At 42.6% G+C, this 18,375-nt stretch overlaps 2 protein-coding genes and 1 long non-coding RNA gene across 3 annotated transcripts in view; all 3 read left to right on the forward strand.

Annotated features, from left to right (window-relative positions):
• Positions 1–8,374: 8,374 nt before the first annotated feature.
• On the forward strand, positions 8,375–9,130 carry LOC125372346. The gene is made up of 2 exons (XR_007218080.1): positions 8,375–8,491; positions 8,753–9,130. It is a non-coding gene; the product is annotated as an uncharacterized LOC125372346 (long non-coding RNA).
• A 3,938-nt stretch (positions 9,131–13,068) lies between these two features.
• LOC125372400 lies at positions 13,069–13,473 on the forward strand. The gene has a single exon (XM_048382308.1). It carries the CDS (start codon positions 13,069–13,071, stop codon positions 13,471–13,473), a length of 405 nt encoding a protein of 134 aa, XP_048238265.1.
• A 2,267-nt stretch (positions 13,474–15,740) lies between these two features.
• The window catches only part of LOC124149905 (dnaJ homolog subfamily C member 10-like), a 37,305-nt gene continuing 34,670 nt past the window's right edge, over positions 15,741–18,375 (forward strand). Inside the window, exon 1 of the mRNA XM_046521746.2 lies at positions 15,741–15,864. The gene's annotated coding sequence lies outside the window, so the exon portion shown is untranslated. The remainder of the gene's footprint in view (positions 15,865–18,375) is intronic.

An 18,375-nucleotide genomic window follows, 5' to 3' on the forward strand; every position in this document is an offset into this window, starting at 1 on the left:
AACTAAAATCTTTCCTTACATTGTTCCATTCACACTTACAGAATAAACCTCACGAGGGAAGCTGATATAACCTCACGCGGGAAGCTGATATAACCTCACGTGGGAAGCAGATATAACCACGTGGGAAGCAGATATAACCTCACGTGAGAAGCTGATATAACCTCACGAGGGAAGCAGATATAATCTCACGGCTGGAACTGACAAAACCACGCGGACAGCGGGTATAGTGACCTGATCGTTGTGGCGACACAGAACCACTTTCGGTGTCCAGGACTTGGCGTCTTCGGACTTCTCTTGTGGCACCATTTATAGCTCCGTGCATGGCATATTGGTGCAAGGAGTTGATACAATGTATGTTCATATATTCGTATGACTGTATAATTACAGGTTCGATGTACTATCCCGAACAACAAAAGTTCCTGTGACATTGAATAAGATTTAATGCAAAGTTATGTTTTTTACCAAATCTGAAACCATTTCGGTTTGCAACAGATAAAAGACTCCTGTAAGTGTTCAAATGGTTTAATTTGCCATACTGACTTCAGAAAATGCGTGATTTCATTTAAAAAAACCATGAACATGCTAAAATGTCAATTTACAAATCAATAGCGTGTGTGTCCACCTCTGGCTGCGATGCAAGCAACACATCTTCGTCTCATGGAATGGATATCTGTCCATATCTGCTGGAGCATGTTTCGAAGTTCCTGGAGTGTCTGTGGAACACGTGGTTGACGTCGAAGGCGCCGATCCATCCCATCCTACATGTGCTCGATTGGTGAGAGATCAGGGGAGCGAGCCGGCCAGGGGATGACATTCACGTTGTTTTGTTGAAGAGAATCCTGAACAAGTCGAACAATATGAGGCCGGGCGTTGTCATGTTGAAAGGTAATGCCTGGGCTATGAAGACGCAAAAACGGTACAACAACAGGGCCGATGATCTCGTCGCGGTAGCGCTGTCCATTGAGATTTCCTTCTACCACTATCAAACGGGTCCTCTGTCTTGATGTAATCCCACCCAATACCATAACGCTGCCGCCCCGAGCCGATCTTCCTCCATGACACAATGATTGACGTAACGTGCACCTCGACGTCGGTACACTTGAATCCGTCCATCGCTGTGGCTGAGGTGAAAACAAGACTCGTCAGTGAATAGAACTTATCCCCACTGTATGGCCGTCCAGCGTAGACGCTGTCTGCACCACTGTAGACGTGCTTGACGGTGGTTCCCTGTCAAAATGTGACGTCTGGCGGGTCTTCTGGCGACAATCCCTGCACATCTGAGGCGACGACGTACGGTTTGTGAAGATATTCTTCGAAGGCCAGGGATGATTTTTACAGTCACTGTAGCTGGCGGGAATCGATTTCGTAGGCGTGGTGTTCGAATCCAGTTGTCTTGGCGATTATTGGTTACGCGTGGCCTGCCACACCGAGGATGGTCTCTGACTGCATTCGTCTGTTGCCAACGTTGCCATAAACACCAAATGGTGTTTCTGTGGACGTTAAATTCTCTTGCAACATCACGTTGACTCGATCCTGCTTCAAGCATACCAATGGCTCGCAGACGCTCATTTTCGGTCAGGCGTGGCATTTCGTAATGTTGAATAATTGCGTAATTTTGTTGTTTTTCTGAGTGGTTGTTGTCAGCACGATGCTAAACAATGCACATGGAATCCCGTTAACGCACATGTTTTATACCCATTCTTGGGTAGTGAAATGCATGGGGCTTGCATAAAAGTCAACTTTTGCATGGAATGCATGTTTTTCTGTAGCAGTTGCGTTTTTGTGACTTGATTCCATACATGTACTACAATATTGAAAACCAAACTCTACTTGTTTGAAAAATACACTAAAATAGAGTTGTCACAGGAACTTTTGTTGTTGAGTATATGTTGTGAAATAACATGAAGCTGTTTCGGCAGGTGCACATACAGCGTCCCAGTTTTATTAAGTTCTGCATGGCCAGCAACGACAGAAACTGTAACATTCGCGAGCACTCGTGTAATTCCGGTTGACTAGGCGTCACGTGCTGTTCACGTGACGAGGAGGGGAGGAATGTATGCTCAGGTGTCCATTTCACAATAACAATTGATGTCGGAATAAACGTCAGACAGTCTCTTTAACTCACACGTTGTGCCCGTGCTACCGAGTTCCGCTGCGCGGACGCTGTGCGCGAGATTGACCGAAACCAGTCCAAGTTGGGAATTTGAGACTTGTCCAGAGGAATGGTGTGAACGTAATTTCACCCAGAGGCGGATTCAGGAGTGAGTATGCCTTTTCGCCGCTTTTAGCAATATTCCAGCAATATTACGGCGGGGGACACCAGAAATGGGCTTCACACATTGTACCCACGTCGAGAATCGAACCCGGGTCTTCAGCGTGACGAGCGAACGCTTTAACCACAAGGCTACCCGACCGCCCCCAGGATTTAATAAAAGGGGATACCACTTGGGCCATTTGTAATCACAAATGTGTAATGTAAAACCATTATTAATTTTGCTTTAACAAAGAAATCAATATGTTATCACGGTAGGCAATGTGCATACAAAATGTCATCAGGTGTAAAAAAAGGGGAGAGACGGGAGGGGGAGACGGGAGGGAGAGACGGGAGGGGGAGACGGGAGGGAGTGACGGGAGGGGGTGACGGGAGTGGCCACCCCCAGAACATTCAGTCGTGTCATGTTATACACGTCACGCGTTGTTCCCGCTCATCAAGTAACCTGATTAATTGTTACGAAACCGTTACAAGTGTCCCGGCACAGTTGACTGCATCGCCGAGGAGGGAGTGGGCCTGGACACTACTATCATTAATTTGGCTCATTCTCTCCCACAGTGTTACAACCAGAGTGCAAGCGTCTATTAATATAAACTGTACTCACGAATCGTGTAACATTAACACGATGTTGGCGCACAAGTCGTGCGTATCTTGCTCTACCGGAAGTATATCCGGTATGTGTGATGGTCAAGGTCATGATGTGGTCGACGCGTGTGGATGTGGTGACTGACAAGGGTCATCCAGTATTTCAGTGGTAAAGGTATTTCTGGAGTGAGAGATAGACATTCTCAACATATACACGTTTTAGCGAGGCTTAGTCGTGTGTCATCGGTAATGAAATAAATACGCAAGCAGTGTTTCCCGGCTGCCAGGGTACCTGGGTTCGAAGTCCTGATTCGTCCTGATATCATTCTTGTTATTCAACCACATACATGTTTGTTTCTTATTTAACGCTGCACTCAACAATAATCCAGCTATATGACGGCTGTCTGTAATTAATCGAGTCTGGACCAGACAACCCAGTGATTTACATCATGAGCATCACACGACAAATATATGTGTTACTTAGTCCTCTTTGCTTCTGTCAAATGCTGATGCCATGTTCTCGCAGATGTAAGTCAAATCAAGTGATAGCAACGCTAGGGGTGACTTTTGGGGCTATTTCCACTATTGCAATAGTAACCCACTCTACTGTTCGTTTGTTCGTTCGTGTGTTTGTTTGTTGTTTAACGCTGCTTTCAGCAATATTCCAGCTTTTTGGCAGCGGTCTGTAAGTAATTGAGTCTGGACCAGACAATCCAGTGTTTGATATCATGAGCAAAGTTCCACGCAATTGGTATACGATGACATGCATCAACCAAGTGAGCGAGCCTAACCGCCCGATCCGGTTAGGCACCTCTTTACGACAAGCACAGTCGCGTTTTTACGGTAAGCATGGGTTGCCCAATGCCTTTTCTACCCCGAATCTTCACAGGTATGTGACTTAGTGGATCGGGCCTGTTCTAGACTAGACGCGATTATTAAATGAATAAACAGAAAAAATCTCAAACCTATGGGTTATAAAGAGTGTTCCAGCTTGTAAACATTTTCAAGAGAAATTTAAGAGGAAGACACATGTATCTGTTATGACCCCTGTTGTCTAAGGGAAAGACACGTGTATCTGTCATGACCCCTGTTGTCCAAGGGGAAGACACTTGTATCTGTTATGACCTCTGTTGTCCAAGGGGAAGACAGGTGTATCTGTCATGACCTCTGTTGTCTAAGGGGTAGACACGTGTATCTGTCATGGCCTCTGTTGTCCAAGGGGAAGACACTTGTATCTGTCATGGCCTCTGTTGTCTAAGGGGAAGACACTTGTATCTGTCATGGCCTCTGTTGTCTAAGGGGAAGACACTTGTATCTGTCATGGCCTCTGTTGTCTGAGGGGAAGACACGTGTATCTGTTATGACCTCTGTTGTCCAAGGGGAAGACACGTGTATCTGTCATGACCTCTGTTGTCTAAGCGGAAGACACTTGTATCTGTTATGACCTCTGTTGTCTAAGGGGAAGACACTTGTATCTGTTATGACCTCTGTTGTCTAAGGGGAAGACACTTGTATCTGCTATGACCTCTGTTGTCCAAGGGGAAGACACGTGTATCTGTTATGACCTCTGTTGTCTAAGGGGAAGACACTTGTATCTGCTATGACCTCTGTTGTCCAAGGGGAAGACACGTGTATCTGCTATGACCTCTGTTGTCCAAGGGGGAGACACGTGTATCTGTTATGACCTCTGTTGTCCGAGGGGAAGACACTTGTATCTGTTATGACCTCGGTTGTCCAAGGGGAAGACACGTGTATCTGCTATGACCTCTGTTGTCCAAGGGGGAGACACGTGTATCTGCTATGACCTCTGTTGTCTAAGGAGAAGACACGTGTATCTGTCATGACCTCTGTTGTCTAAGGGGAAGACACGTGTGTCTGTCATGACCTCTGTTGTCCAAGGGGAAGACACGTGAATCTGTCATGATCTCTGCTGTCCAAGGGGAAGACACGTGTATCTGTCATGATCTCTGTTGTCCAAGGGGAAGACACGTGTATCTGTCATGACCTCTGTTGTCTAAGGGGAAGACATATGTATCTGTTATGACCTCTGTTGTCTAAGGGGAAGACACTTGTATCTGCTATGACCCCTGTTGTCCAAGGGGAAGACACTTGTATCTGTTATGACCTCTGTTGTCTAAGGGGGAGACACGTGTATCTGCTATGACCTCTGTTGTCTAAGGAGAAGACACGTGTATCTGTCATGACCTCTGTTGTCTAAGGGGAAGACACGTGTGTCTGTCATGACCTCTGTTGTCCAAGGGGAAGACACGTGAATCTGTCATGATCTCTGTTGTCCAAGGGGAAGACACGTGTATCTGTCATGACCTCTGTTGTCTAAGGGGAAGACACATGTATCTGTTATGACCTCTGTTGTCTAAGGGGAAGACACTTGTATCTGCTATGACCCCTGTTGTCCAAGGGGAAGACACTTGTATCTGTTATGACCTCTGTTGTCTAAGGGGAAGACACGTGTATCTGTTATGACCTCTGTTGTCCAAGGGGAAGACACGTGTATCTGTCATGACCTCTGTTGTCCAAGGGGGAGACACACCTGTTTCTGTTATGACCTCTGTTGTACATTCGGAGATGGATCGCCGCCTTCGACGTCAACCACGTGTTCCACAGACACTCCAGGAACTTCGAAACATGCTCCAGCAGATATGGACAGATATCCCACAGGACTTTGTGCGACGCCTGGTCCATTCCATAAGACCAAGATGTGTTGCTTGCATCGCAACCAGAGGTGGACATACACGCTATTGATTTGTAAATTGACGATTTTGGCATGTTCATGTTTTATTCATGAAATCACGCATTTTCTGAAGTCAGTTTGGCAAATTAAACCATTTGAACACTTACAGGAGTCTTTTATCTGTTGCAAACCGAAATGGTTTCAGATTTGGTAAAAAAAATAACTTTGCATTAAACCTTATTCAATGTCACAGGATCACGCCGAAGACCCGGGTTCGATTCCCAACATGGGTACAATGTGTGAAGCCCATTTCTAGTGTCCCCCGCCGTGATATTGCTGGAATATTGCTAAAAGCGGCGTAAAACCAAACTCTCTCACTCACTCACTCACTCACAATGTCACTATTTTAAAGATAGTACATCGAACCTGAAATTATACAGTCATACGAATATATGAACATACATTGTATCAACTCCTTGCACCAATATGCCATGCACGGAGCTATAAATGGTGCCACAAGAGAAGTCCGAAGACGCCAAGTCCTGAACAACGAAAGAGGTTCTGTGTCCCCACAACTATCAGGTCACTATACCCGCTGTCCGCGTGGTTTTGGCAATTCGTTTAGTAATGTATAATTGTCTTGACAATACATAGACAAATGAAATGAGGTGGTGTTCTGGTAAACCCGGACACCTGTAACATTGCCAAATCACAATTTTCACCCCTCCTTTTACACAAATCCGCATCCGGGCTTGATGTTATACGGGAACTTCGTCACAGAGGGAGGGCATTGCTCCGATTACCTCAAGACAACTCTCAGCTTCCGAATAGCCGCGAGGCAAATCCGTTTTAGAAAGTCAGATATGAACATGTTCTGTGTGCTAAATAAAGTGCATGGTCTTGTCTGATTGATATATCCGACGGAAATGACGAAATATGCAAACTTGAGAAAGAGAGGATCCGGGTCCTTGTACCCCTAATGACGTCAGGATGTAGTCACAGTCAGCAGGCAAGCACGTTGCTTCAATTTCCTGTTTGTCAAAAGTTCTGCGACCCATGAATACCCTGAAGGACTTTGACGAATGCTGTTTAGGATGGGATATTGATGGTCATCTCTAACCTGATACGACGTCACGTGACCCCCACAGAAGCCAGCGAGGAATCTCTGGGCACTAGTTGGGCACGAGTGACCCGATAATTAGGTGCCGCAGTTGGCTTTGCGGAATAACGCCCCTTTGTTGAGACAGGAACAGCTGATCTTTGGTTCCAATCCACGATTTTCCCTGAATATGAGTGAGTGAGTATTGTTTTACGCCGCTTTTAGCAATAGTCCAGCAATATCACGCGGGGGACGCCAGAAATGGGCTTCACACATCGTACCCATGTCGGAAATCGAACCCGGTCTTCGGCGTGACGAGCGAACGCTTTAACCAAAAGGCTACCCGACCGGTCCTCCCTTTACGTTGGTACAACAGCGTCACGTTACCACACAGTGATGTCACTCGCGAGTGTAGCTATACCGAGGCTTCCTTGTCCGCGAGGTACTACACATTTGACAGACATCAGGAAAATGTCTCCCAAGCAAAAGGGGGGACTATTCTCCTTGGTATGGTGTCCAGGGTGTGTACAGTCGAATCGAACTCGTGGTAACCTGGAAAAATGTTCGAGTTATCCGGGAATTCGACACATCGAAGTTCGAAACATCGAAGTTCGACTGTAATTAGTGACACTGGTTTCCCTCGCATGGATATTGCTGGAATATTGTAAAAAGCGGCGTAAAACCATTCTCACTCAATTTCTTTAGAACACGAAGTCACGCTGAACGGAGGAATGGGGACCAGTCTACGTGTGGACTTTACATATAAAACTATTTGCTTTCGGCATGTGTATGGTCTCTGACATGACGACCGGTATCACTTACAATCATAAGGTTAAGAAATATATTTTTCAAGGGAATAAAAATTCATGCTACTTTTTTGAAAGTTTACTTTTAAATATATTGAAGCAATCAGAGCATAGGCAACAATAATTAAGATCTTTGATTTCACCTGACGTAGACATTGTCCATCCGCCCATTTGAGCATTTGACCAGGGCCCACTTGCACAAAGCGATCTTAGCGCTACAACTGTTGTAAGCCTATGTTAAAGTATGGGAGTTACGATTATCTTAGCGCTAAGATCCCTTGGTGCAAGTGGGCCCTGAACTTTCTAAAAACAACTCTTTTCTCTTATTTACTGAACAATATTGCATTCACATACAAAGATATTCCTGCATATAGGTTATTATAAATTGTTCAAAGGTCTGCAACAGGATCATTCTTTATGGTTTACATAAAATTGACTTATAAAGTTTTAAGAAAGCATTTTTGAAGACATATGCTGGGTTATCAACTGCCAGGCAAAAGAAAATATACACTTGAGTTTGTCACCAAAATTACAAACGTCATTAAAACGTTTCCAGGCTGAAAACAGTCACCGAACACGGTCAACCAAAATACAACATTGACACCCGTATAAAATACATCACCATCTAATAACCAATTCTTGTTTGTTTCATGTTTAGCCGCCATCAATCAAACAAGGGAATAAACTTTCTTTTGCCCACCAGTTTAGTTAGCGAAACCGTACGAAAAGAAACAAACAGTGAATAAAGTGGCCTCATGAATTCACGCCGTGAGACACTAATGCCGGTGTTGGTGCCATCCAGCAGAGTCACACGTCTTGGTTCAGAAACATTCAAAAGGAGTACATGGTGTTTGTTTGTTTGGTTAACGCCACACCCAGCAATAATCCAGCTATTTGACGGCGTCATGTCACAAGGAACGGCAGCCAAATAAGACATCGAGCTAACCATCCGATACTTTGAGTCGACCTTTACGACTTGTCACTACAGCAAACTCAGAACATTCACGGGTGGAATACTTCACGAGATGCGTGCCGTGGTGAGAGTTAAAAAAGATTCATTTATGTTTACTCCCTTTGCAATGAATATATCTTGTTAAACCCTAGGCGCGGCATCTTTTACTTGATTTTTTAACAAACATGCGCAGTATGAAAGGCGAGTATTTAAATGTGCACAATGGGTCGGTGTGCAGGGTGAAGTCAATATTTTGACAGTAGACTCAAAAGGGAAAGCGATCTGCAATCAGGAAGTTTAAAGAAGAATTATTTATAATTCAGAACATGTGTTTCTTTTTTGCCAGACCTGCAAGAGTACACCTTTAGGAAAATGGGCGTTGTGTAATTCAGCAATGTTGGATCAAAGCAGATGAACCTGGCGCCATGTCAACACCGCGGTATCCGGGACGAGACTCCGCGTTGAGGCTGCACGACACCCTTCCTGCTAGCAGTGTATTATGTACAACACGGGTAGAACGCCATGAGCGGGGTGTACCCGATCCGGGTGTTGACTTTGGTAGACAGTTCTCGGATGACTCTTTAATTCTAAGAATATGTGTTGTTGGTTTATCTCCGGGAGAATGACGTCAGATATTAACTGTTTTCAAAATATGTCTTCTATTTGAAATTGACATTGTCAGTCTGTGGCAGATTTGCCTTTCTAATAAAAGCTGTGTGTTTTATAGATGAATCATTGCTGGACGTGTTCACCAAATATATATTTGAAATATACTTTTCTAAATTCTTATCAACCATAACGTGTGAATTAATTTTACCCTTTTTTACAAACGCCTAATGCCATCCCTGATTTTCGGTTATCTATTCATGGACATTTCATTGCTATTTTACATTTTACGCGGATAATCGAGACTGATTATTCTCTGGCTCTAGTAGGGCTGGGACGGGTACCTCGGGTACTCGGGTCGGGTGGGTCCTGAGTAGAACCCGGGTACCCATAGGACTACCCGGACCCGTGGTTAGTCACGTGAGATATTGTTTATTATCTTTATTTTAAAATTATCTAAACCTCTATGGTAACACTATAAGTCACTAATGTTCCCATTTCTTTCTGACAATGCACCCATTCCTTCTGACATTTATATATTTGAATAAAGATAAAACTTCATGCAGTAAACTTCAGTGTATGCGTGACCGGACTCTTTTACACGTGTATCTAAATACATTTTTGCCAGGGCTACGGTCAAACTTTTCCAAATCGGACAGTTTTTACCTATCTGTAAATATCTACAGCTGGTACCCGGGTAGGGTCGGGTAACAGGGTGGTGGGTACCCGGGTAGTAAATTTGGACTCGTCCCAGCCCTAGTTTCTAGTGAACTGAGACGATACTTCCGCTTGTGAACGTAAACACCCGAGTTCCAGCATAAGCTCAGCAGCGCCTGTCAATTATGCTGAGTCAGCTACAAAAGCAATGTTGATCCCGGACATGAAAACTGCACGTCCCATCCCCACTGTGCAGCAAAACGAATAACTTTATTTACAAGCAGCAGGATATCTGCACGTGTACAGATCATATGGAGTTTAGTTTCAGCAAAATCATAAAGAATACGCCATCGTGAAACTGGATTTCTGTTGCATCCTCACTTGACTGTGTGGTTTGTTTACAGGCCCCCGTGGCATTGAGTACTGCTGTGTGGCGCGACGAAACAAACACTGACGTCTTTATGCAAGTGGGCCGCCTCCGTGGTCTAGTGGTAGAGCGTCCGCCCGGAGAGCGGAAGGTCCGGGGTTCGATCCCCGGCCGCGTCATACCAAAAGACGTTAAAAGCTGGTACTTGGTGTTACCCTGTCTGGATCTCGGCATTAAGGGGCTAAAACAAGGACTGGTCGGCTCGGAGTCAGTATACTGTGTCTGAGTGGGGTATTCATGTTAAACTGCAGCATGGTATCTCAGTGAGCTAGCACTATAAATCGGCATCAGTCATGACTAGTACAAGCAGCCACACATACACGTACATGCACGTCGCTATATAAGTGCAATAATCTTGGACGCGACGTTAAACCCCATTTCACCTTACCTCACCTTTATGCAAGTTGTGTGGGTGGCGGGTCCTACCGTTCGACCGATCAAGCGCACCCTTACACCTAATGCCATCCTCGATTTTTTCAGTTATCCATTCACAAAATTTTCACCGCTTTTTTGCCTTACGCGCCGAATGGAATCTGTATCGGCGGATGGACCAGACTGGTTGTATTCTGTGAATAAGAAACTTGTGGTGAACGGTTTTGTAGAACTATAGCAGCAGTGAAAGTCGCTGTCACAACTCAAACTTCTCCACTTTGTTAAAACCTAGAATTAGTCATAACAGAAATGTCTAACGTTGTGTGTACCTTTCCTTCTTTACTGCCTACAACATACTACATTTGGTTTAAGAACTATTACTTGTCGTCTTATGGATATTCCCATTTACCATATACCTCCACGTCAGAATGATGAGATCTGATTGGTCCACGTAATCTTGATAAAATACTGTGTATCCCGCCTTTGAGGGGAATACATTTCTCAGCGGGGGTTAAAAATTCTTATATACCCCGCCACAAGCAAGTCAGGCTGCATGTGGATTTCTGAGAGGAAGAATCAATCCCTTATACCCCGCTTCAAAGCAAAAAGCCGCACGTTTTTCACCGAGTCAATGGAAGTCACGTGACATAGCGCAAGCTAACCTCAGCTCAGTCGAAAAGCTGTTTTCTCTCAATTTTGAATTTGTTTGAATTATTTACAAGTCATATTAAAACATGTCGGTAAGAATAAATTCGTTGCAGCAGGATCATTCGGGGATTGTGTAATATTCTTGGGGTGAGGGTGGGGGCGTCGGGGCTGGGAACACTTGTATGTTTATGAATACATACATACATACTTATATGAATCATTTCCTTAAAAACATTTACATATATAACTCAACTCACATATAGTGTTTATTCATAGTACTGAGAGGCCATAGGCCTGTTATAGATAGTAATGGTAACAACATATTTAGAACTAGGTTCATAGCATGCAATATGTACATTGACAGTTTTGTCGTTACTACATGGTAACTTCACATAACAGAAACACATTTCTGTAAACTAAGATGACGGATATCATATTTATCAATGAACTGTTTTATGACTTCAGCATACAACGGACATATCAGTAAAACATGATATTCATTTCGACAGTGTATAAATCACAAAACTGACAAACTCTATGCTCTCTTAATATACCCCTACATCATCCCGTCTCGAGAATTGTGTGAGCTACATCTGAATCTTACAAATGATATTCGAAATGACATTGATAAAGTATTGCTTTCTACAGAAACTGTTTTAAAGAGGGAAGAACTTGACCGTTCATTGGATGATGATAGAGAACACTGCCAATTGTGAATGTACATAACGCAACTCGTACTTTTTGCATTCTTAAAGTTTCACATCATATTCACAACCTTAACATTATACTCCCTCTAAGCTACTTTAGAGTTTAAACTGCTAGTTGTATAGTCAGTGCAGTTCATCGTTGAAGTCGGGGCAGATATCACAAAATAGATGATTACCATATTACGTCACACACGGCCCGTGAAGATCTGGGATGGTTATCTCCCCAAACCCCTACATCCCATTTCCCCTACAACCCAGTTCCCCTACAATTAGTTAAAACAACACGCGGCATTTACCTGTCTGGCATTATGAACTCACCTAAAGGAGAGATAATGGTCTGGAGTAGAGGTAGTAGAAATGAAAGGGGTAGAGCTTTAGGGGATTAGGGGACTAAAAGGAAATTTAAAATAAAAAAAATAATGTAAGTGTAATGAAAGATGCCTGTATGATGAGAAGACAATTTTATGTTATGTCACAGAGAGGAAAGCCCCAAGTCCTATTTGATGGTTATCTTCACACTAAGAACGTCGAGAGACTGACTTGCGTACACTGGAAGTGTGTCAAGTCCACATGAAGAGGAAGACTCGCGACAGTAGGAACTGTGATGAGGAATGCTACAGAGCATAACCATGCCCCTGAGGATAGCCAGAAGGTCCGGTTTATGAGCACCCTGAGGAAGAGAGCGAGAGAAGAGTCAACCCCGATGCACACCCTCTACAACGACGAACTCTCCAACTTGAACAACGACGAGACAGGAATGATGCCATCCTTCCCCACAATGAGCAGCGCGTTGTACCGGCACAGACAGAAGACGATTCCTGTTTTGCCACAGACGAGATCGGATGTGGATCTTCAGGATTCCTGGACGCAGACAGCAGATGGACGACCCTTCCCCTGTTTGCTGACGGTAAAGATGACAAGATCCTGGCGTTTGGCAGTCTAGAGAGTCTCGAGGCCTTGCAGTCATCTGAGATTCTATACATGGATGGAACGTTCACTGCCTGCCCTGGACTGTGTCATGCATCCAAACAGACTTTGAGATGGCTGCTATTCGTGCTGTCCAAGTCGTGTTTCCTACTGCCGATGTGAAGGGATGTTTCTTCCATTACTGCCAGGTGATATGGAGGAAGGTCCAGGATCTGGGACTAGCTGTCGCCTATCGAGAAGATCCTGAAGTCTGCAAGAAGAGCAGCTGGCCTACCCCTACCCCCCAAGAACAAGATCCAGGACACGTGGGTTGACGTAATGGACAACACACCAGATGTACCCAGAGCTGTCGCCTTTAACGACTACATCGTCACTACCTGGGTCGACCACGGAGCACGATTCCCCCTACCACTGTGGAACTATCACGGTACAACAGGTCCCAGGACGAACAACAACCTTGAAGGCTTTCATAACCGACTCAACCGAGGTCTCCCTCACCGACATCCCAACATCTACCGATTTGTGGAGGTAGTCAGGAAGGTGGAACAGGCAGAACGAGCTAAGATTTTACAGCTCGACTTTGGAGCAGCTCCAAGAGGCAGGAAGAGAGTGTACAGAGAGGTGGAGAACCGCCTCTGCCGCCTGAAGGACGAGTTGAATAGAGAGGTGAAATCCCCAATGCAGTTTCTAGATGCGTTTGGCCATTTCCTCAGACTCGGATAAAGAGTGAATTGAACATTTGAGATGAAATTTATTATAATGTATTATGAATTTTGAAAAATGAACATTTTATTATAATGTATTATGAATTTTGAAAAATGAACATTTTATTATAATGTATTATGAATTTTGAAAAATGAACATTTTATTATAATGTATTATGAATTTTGAATAATATCGTAATCGTAATCAAATATTTATCTCAATCTATTCGTGTTTCTTGGGTTGTTCCATTGTATGAAATAGGTAACAGACTAGGGATTAGCAGTGCCATGGACCGTGAGCTTTGTTGTCTTAAGCTGTAGGGGAAATGGGATGTAGGGGTTTTGGGAGGTTACCTCTGGGATAGAATAGGTCTTCAGCAACCCATGCTTGTTGTAAAAGGCGGCTATGCTTGTCGTAAGAGGCGACTAACGGGATCGGGTGGTCAGACTGACCAAGTCGCTGACTTGGTTGATGTTTGTCATCGTATCCCAGTTGCACGGATCTATGCTCATGATGTCAATCACTGGAGTGTCTGGCCCAGACTTGATTATTTACAGACCACCGTTATATAGCTGGAATATTGCTGAGTAAGCCGTTAAACAAAAAAGTCACTGACATGTTTGCTACAGACTAGCGAGTCCAGTTATGTTACCGAAACATTAAAATAACCATTTAGCTGTGACCACCATTTAGGGGTATAAAACATAGAATAAATCTAAACCTTGTCATATACGATGTCAAGGGTACTAAAATACGTGTCATATATGCACAGCATTTACGATCATTGCACACGCTAGCAAATACATGAAAATGATGACCACACCTCTGTAATACATGTTTATCGTCACTTGAATTATCATTAATTTCAAGACCTGCGTAGTAACTGCAAATGCTACGTTCATTTCATACGTTGGTTATATGGGCCTCGGAATACACATTCATTTCTAACAAGCATATATACTTACCGCCAAAAGAAACGCAAACAATAGACATGTAGAGTAGTGTAAGTACGTTAAGAAAAGATGTTTCCAATGTGTACCAGTTAATAACTAACGAGACTAACAGTCAAGTGTTACCACAGAGTGACTTTATTCTCATAACGATATGATGCACGTGATTTTCAAACTCTACACGCTAATCCTGCACGAGCTAAATGGTTCATCTCGAGTCATGGATCTATGACGTCACATGTGATGCGTTAGTGAGCGTCGGTTCACACAAGATACCAGTCCGTTTGTGCATCGAACCAATCTAATATTTCTTGAATATGAGTAATTTTACATATATTAACCAACATGTATGGTACTCTTTTACCGGTGAGTATATTTGTGAAATACTGTCCCTTCGTGTGGTGCATGCTCGTGGGTTTCACCAAAGTAAGATATGCATAACCCCCCCCCCCCCCCAACACACTACATTAAGCTGACAACATTATATTACTTGAATACTGTTTAAGGCGGCGTTAAACCCAACTCACACACACTAGTTTTGTTTCTGAAAGTAACAAGGTAACAATCACCGTCAAATGATGGGGATTTTACAGTCGCCTCAATTACCTACTGTCTTCGTGGCAGTCAGTAAAAATACGACTATCACGAAACTTCAAAAGCCGTACCGGGCAGGTCTTGCCGCTCCAAAATTAATAGTGCAAAATGTCGTCTGCACAAACTCCTTTTCTGACAGGACTCTTATTTGACACAAGTTTAATCAAGCAATGGTGAAAAAAACCTCAGACAAAATGTTAAATAGGATTGAGTTGAATTTATTTTGTCTTACATGCTTTTAATGTCATCAGTGAAAACCTCATGTATATAAACGCTATTTAGTCTAAACTCACCCCAATCTCATTAAAATCAGATCTTAGTTCTCGCTACCGCTAAACAAAGTTCGTCAAATAAGTGTCCTGTGGGAAAAGGAGTTTGTGCAGACGACATTTTGCACTATTGACAAACTTTGTTTAGGGGTAGCGAGAACTAAAATCTGATTTTAATGAGATTGAACTCACCCTGTCGGATCACAACTGATTTGATAATGGATAGTTGTATTTTCAACAATTATGTAAGCTAGTGTATATAGGACAGAATAATAAACTCAATACATTTGCAAGGATGTGCCGACAACCTTTCTTCGTTTTTTGTGTGACAATGTGTTCACTCTTCAATGTAGTTGAGATGAGGCAACATTTAATTAGTAATCAAGAAACTGTCATTGAAGGGTTGTAAAATCTGTGAATCTTTATTCGATCGTAGAGCCAATAGCTGTTTTTAACAAAACCAACCGAATGGCGCATGCGTATGACACGTGGAATAACAACTTCCGATGTACACATGTCGGCTGCTTCAGATGTGATGTTCCTAGCGTAACAACTATTTTCTACATTGTGTATGTCCTTCCGGAGTAGTCGTTAAGGTAAGGATTTGCGGTTAATGCAAAATTCAAACAGGTCGTTGTAAATGTCATTCATTTCGGACAGAATTGTTCTGATTACCAGTTGAAGACGGGATGGATAGCCGATGACCGGATCACAGGGCCACAGTGCACAACAGCCAAAGACTAGTTGCTGACCCGGTGTTTTTTTTCATTTGACAAGTGCATTTATTTCCTTGTCATTTCGTATACCGCTAGTTTCGTTACTCACAGGTCGTTTTTATTTATCGGATTTCTAAAATAGTATTTTATTCATTTCTATATGTATATTATTCTTAAGACTTAACAGTGTGGCAACTATTGGTACCAGTTAAATTTATTAAATATAGAAAAATGGAAATTCAGTGTTAAAATATGATGGGTAGGCTGCAGTATTTGGGTCTGCAAAACGGAACGAACGTTTTGACGTTTTTACGGAAGTTGTCAATTGAAATATGTTACTAGGCCTAAAGTATCGGCTTTCAAATCATAGGAACTAATGCAATTCTTTGCTCATATTTAATTATTATCTGAATCACTTGGTATATTCCTCTAAATCAGGTCAACATATATTGTCAAGTCTTAACATAAATTCCTTTCCTTGAAAAAAACTAAACAAATAGAGTAAAATTCATTTACAACCATGCCTAATGATGGAATAATGTGACACAAAATGAACTGGGGATAGAAAATAACCTGATTTACAAAACATGACTGAAGGGATACAAAACCACCAGGCTACAAATTGACAAAATGGATGTGAAACTACTGGTCCACCTTACTACTGGGATACAAAATGACCTGTTACCGTGCATTTCCTGGGCACAATAGTGTCTGTAGTAGGTTGGCATGTGGTTTCCAACTCGTACACATCCAAGGCGTGCAACTAATTGATATTAAAAAATATCATATAATTTCTTTTAAGAATTGTTCATTATACAGAAATCAAGGCATAATTGTCACAGTGAAAGTCATTTCAATTTGAGGTCAAGCTGGTTTCAGACACTACTGTAACTCAGGGTGTGACTGTCGTCTTTTAGGTGACCAAAGCTCTCAGCCCTCTGCATAGTTTGGCTTTGCTATCTTTGTCCTCGTTTAATTTGTTGTTACTATCCTTCAAGTTTTATTATTTTGCTCATATTGCCTTTTTCAGAACACTTGGCACAGGCCACTTATCTGCAATGTGCACCGCTGACTTACTTTACAATCAATAAGTTTCGCGTTGCACTGGCACGTTTTAGAGCTAGCTCCCACTCGCTCCACATAGAAACCGGGAGATATTTTGGTATCCCAAGACAGCGAAGGTTATGTATGGTTTGTAAAACAGGCTATGTTGAGTCTGAATACCATTTTGTATTGGTTTGTGAAAAATATTATGCTCTCCGAGTGACATATATTCCTCAAAAATATTATGTAAATCCATCAATAGAACAATTTTACATACTTATGTCGTCTCTGCATCAGTCAACAATTAGAAGTCTGGCTTGTTATATTTACCACGCTTTTAAGTTAAGGAATTCATTTTTGCAGAAGTAATATTCTTTATCTATGAATGCCTTGCTGTTGTGTATTTAGGTGTACACAGTTGTATTTTTATACATGTCTGGTGAACCGAATTGTACTATGGGCCGCTGGCCCACTCATGTACTGAATAAACAGATTAGACTTACTCCCTGTGGTTATAAACTTTATCATTGTTTCAGATTGTCAATGGTACTTTGTGTATCATACTATCAATTTCTTTAGCAAAGTAAATAAATTGGTAAGGTGTCTGTGTAGGAGTAGGTGCATAACAGAGTAGGCATCGAATATTCTAAAGAATCAAGTTATATTTCTCAATATTATTTAACAATGATCATTCACTTTGTTGGTGGCAGTCAGATGCTTGAGGGCGGTTTCTCATGGGGGCTATCTCATTTGCATCTCTTATCAATGCTCCTTTTTTTCACCCTGTACTTTCTAATAATTCTGAAATTTTGAATATTCTGTAATATCTTATCCCTTAAAAGGCTAAAAATCATGATAATCCCTTAAAAGGCTAAAAAATCATAAATAAACGTATCGGTTTTTGTTGTTGTGTCAATCTGCAAGATTGGCAACTATCCCCATAAAAAGATAATCAGTCTTGTTGATGATACATAACTCATGGAATAACTGAAGAAAGGCAGTCCAGGAAATATTTTTGTTCAGCATGTAGCATTATGGTGACAGACAGAACCAACAAGCTGTTGCTACACTAATCAGGGATTTATCTAGGATTCTTAACTAACAGTGAGTGAGTTTGGTTTTAAGCCGCTTTTAGCAATACTCCAGCAATATCACGGCGGGGGACACCAGAAATGGGCTTTACACATCGTACCCATGTCGGGAATCGAACCCGGGTCTTCGCCGTGACGATCGAATGCTTTAACCACTAGGCTACCCAACCGCCCCTCATAACTAACAAGGTTCATACAGGTTTGAATAGGCCTTGAATTTTAAGGTCCCTCTTGAAAGGCCTTGATTTTTAGTGTC

This window comes from Haliotis rufescens, unplaced genomic scaffold (genome assembly GCF_023055435.1).
Source record: "Haliotis rufescens isolate VD_foot unplaced genomic scaffold, xgHalRufe1.0.p SCAF_4, whole genome shotgun sequence".
Classification (NCBI taxonomy): domain Eukaryota; kingdom Metazoa; phylum Mollusca; class Gastropoda; order Lepetellida; family Haliotidae; genus Haliotis; species Haliotis rufescens.

What these genes read in the sequence shown, in the direction of transcription:
- LOC125372400 (XM_048382308.1), top strand. Translation starts at nt 13,069, where the DNA reads ATGGACAACACACCAGATGTACCCAGAGCTGTCGCCTTTAACGACTAC.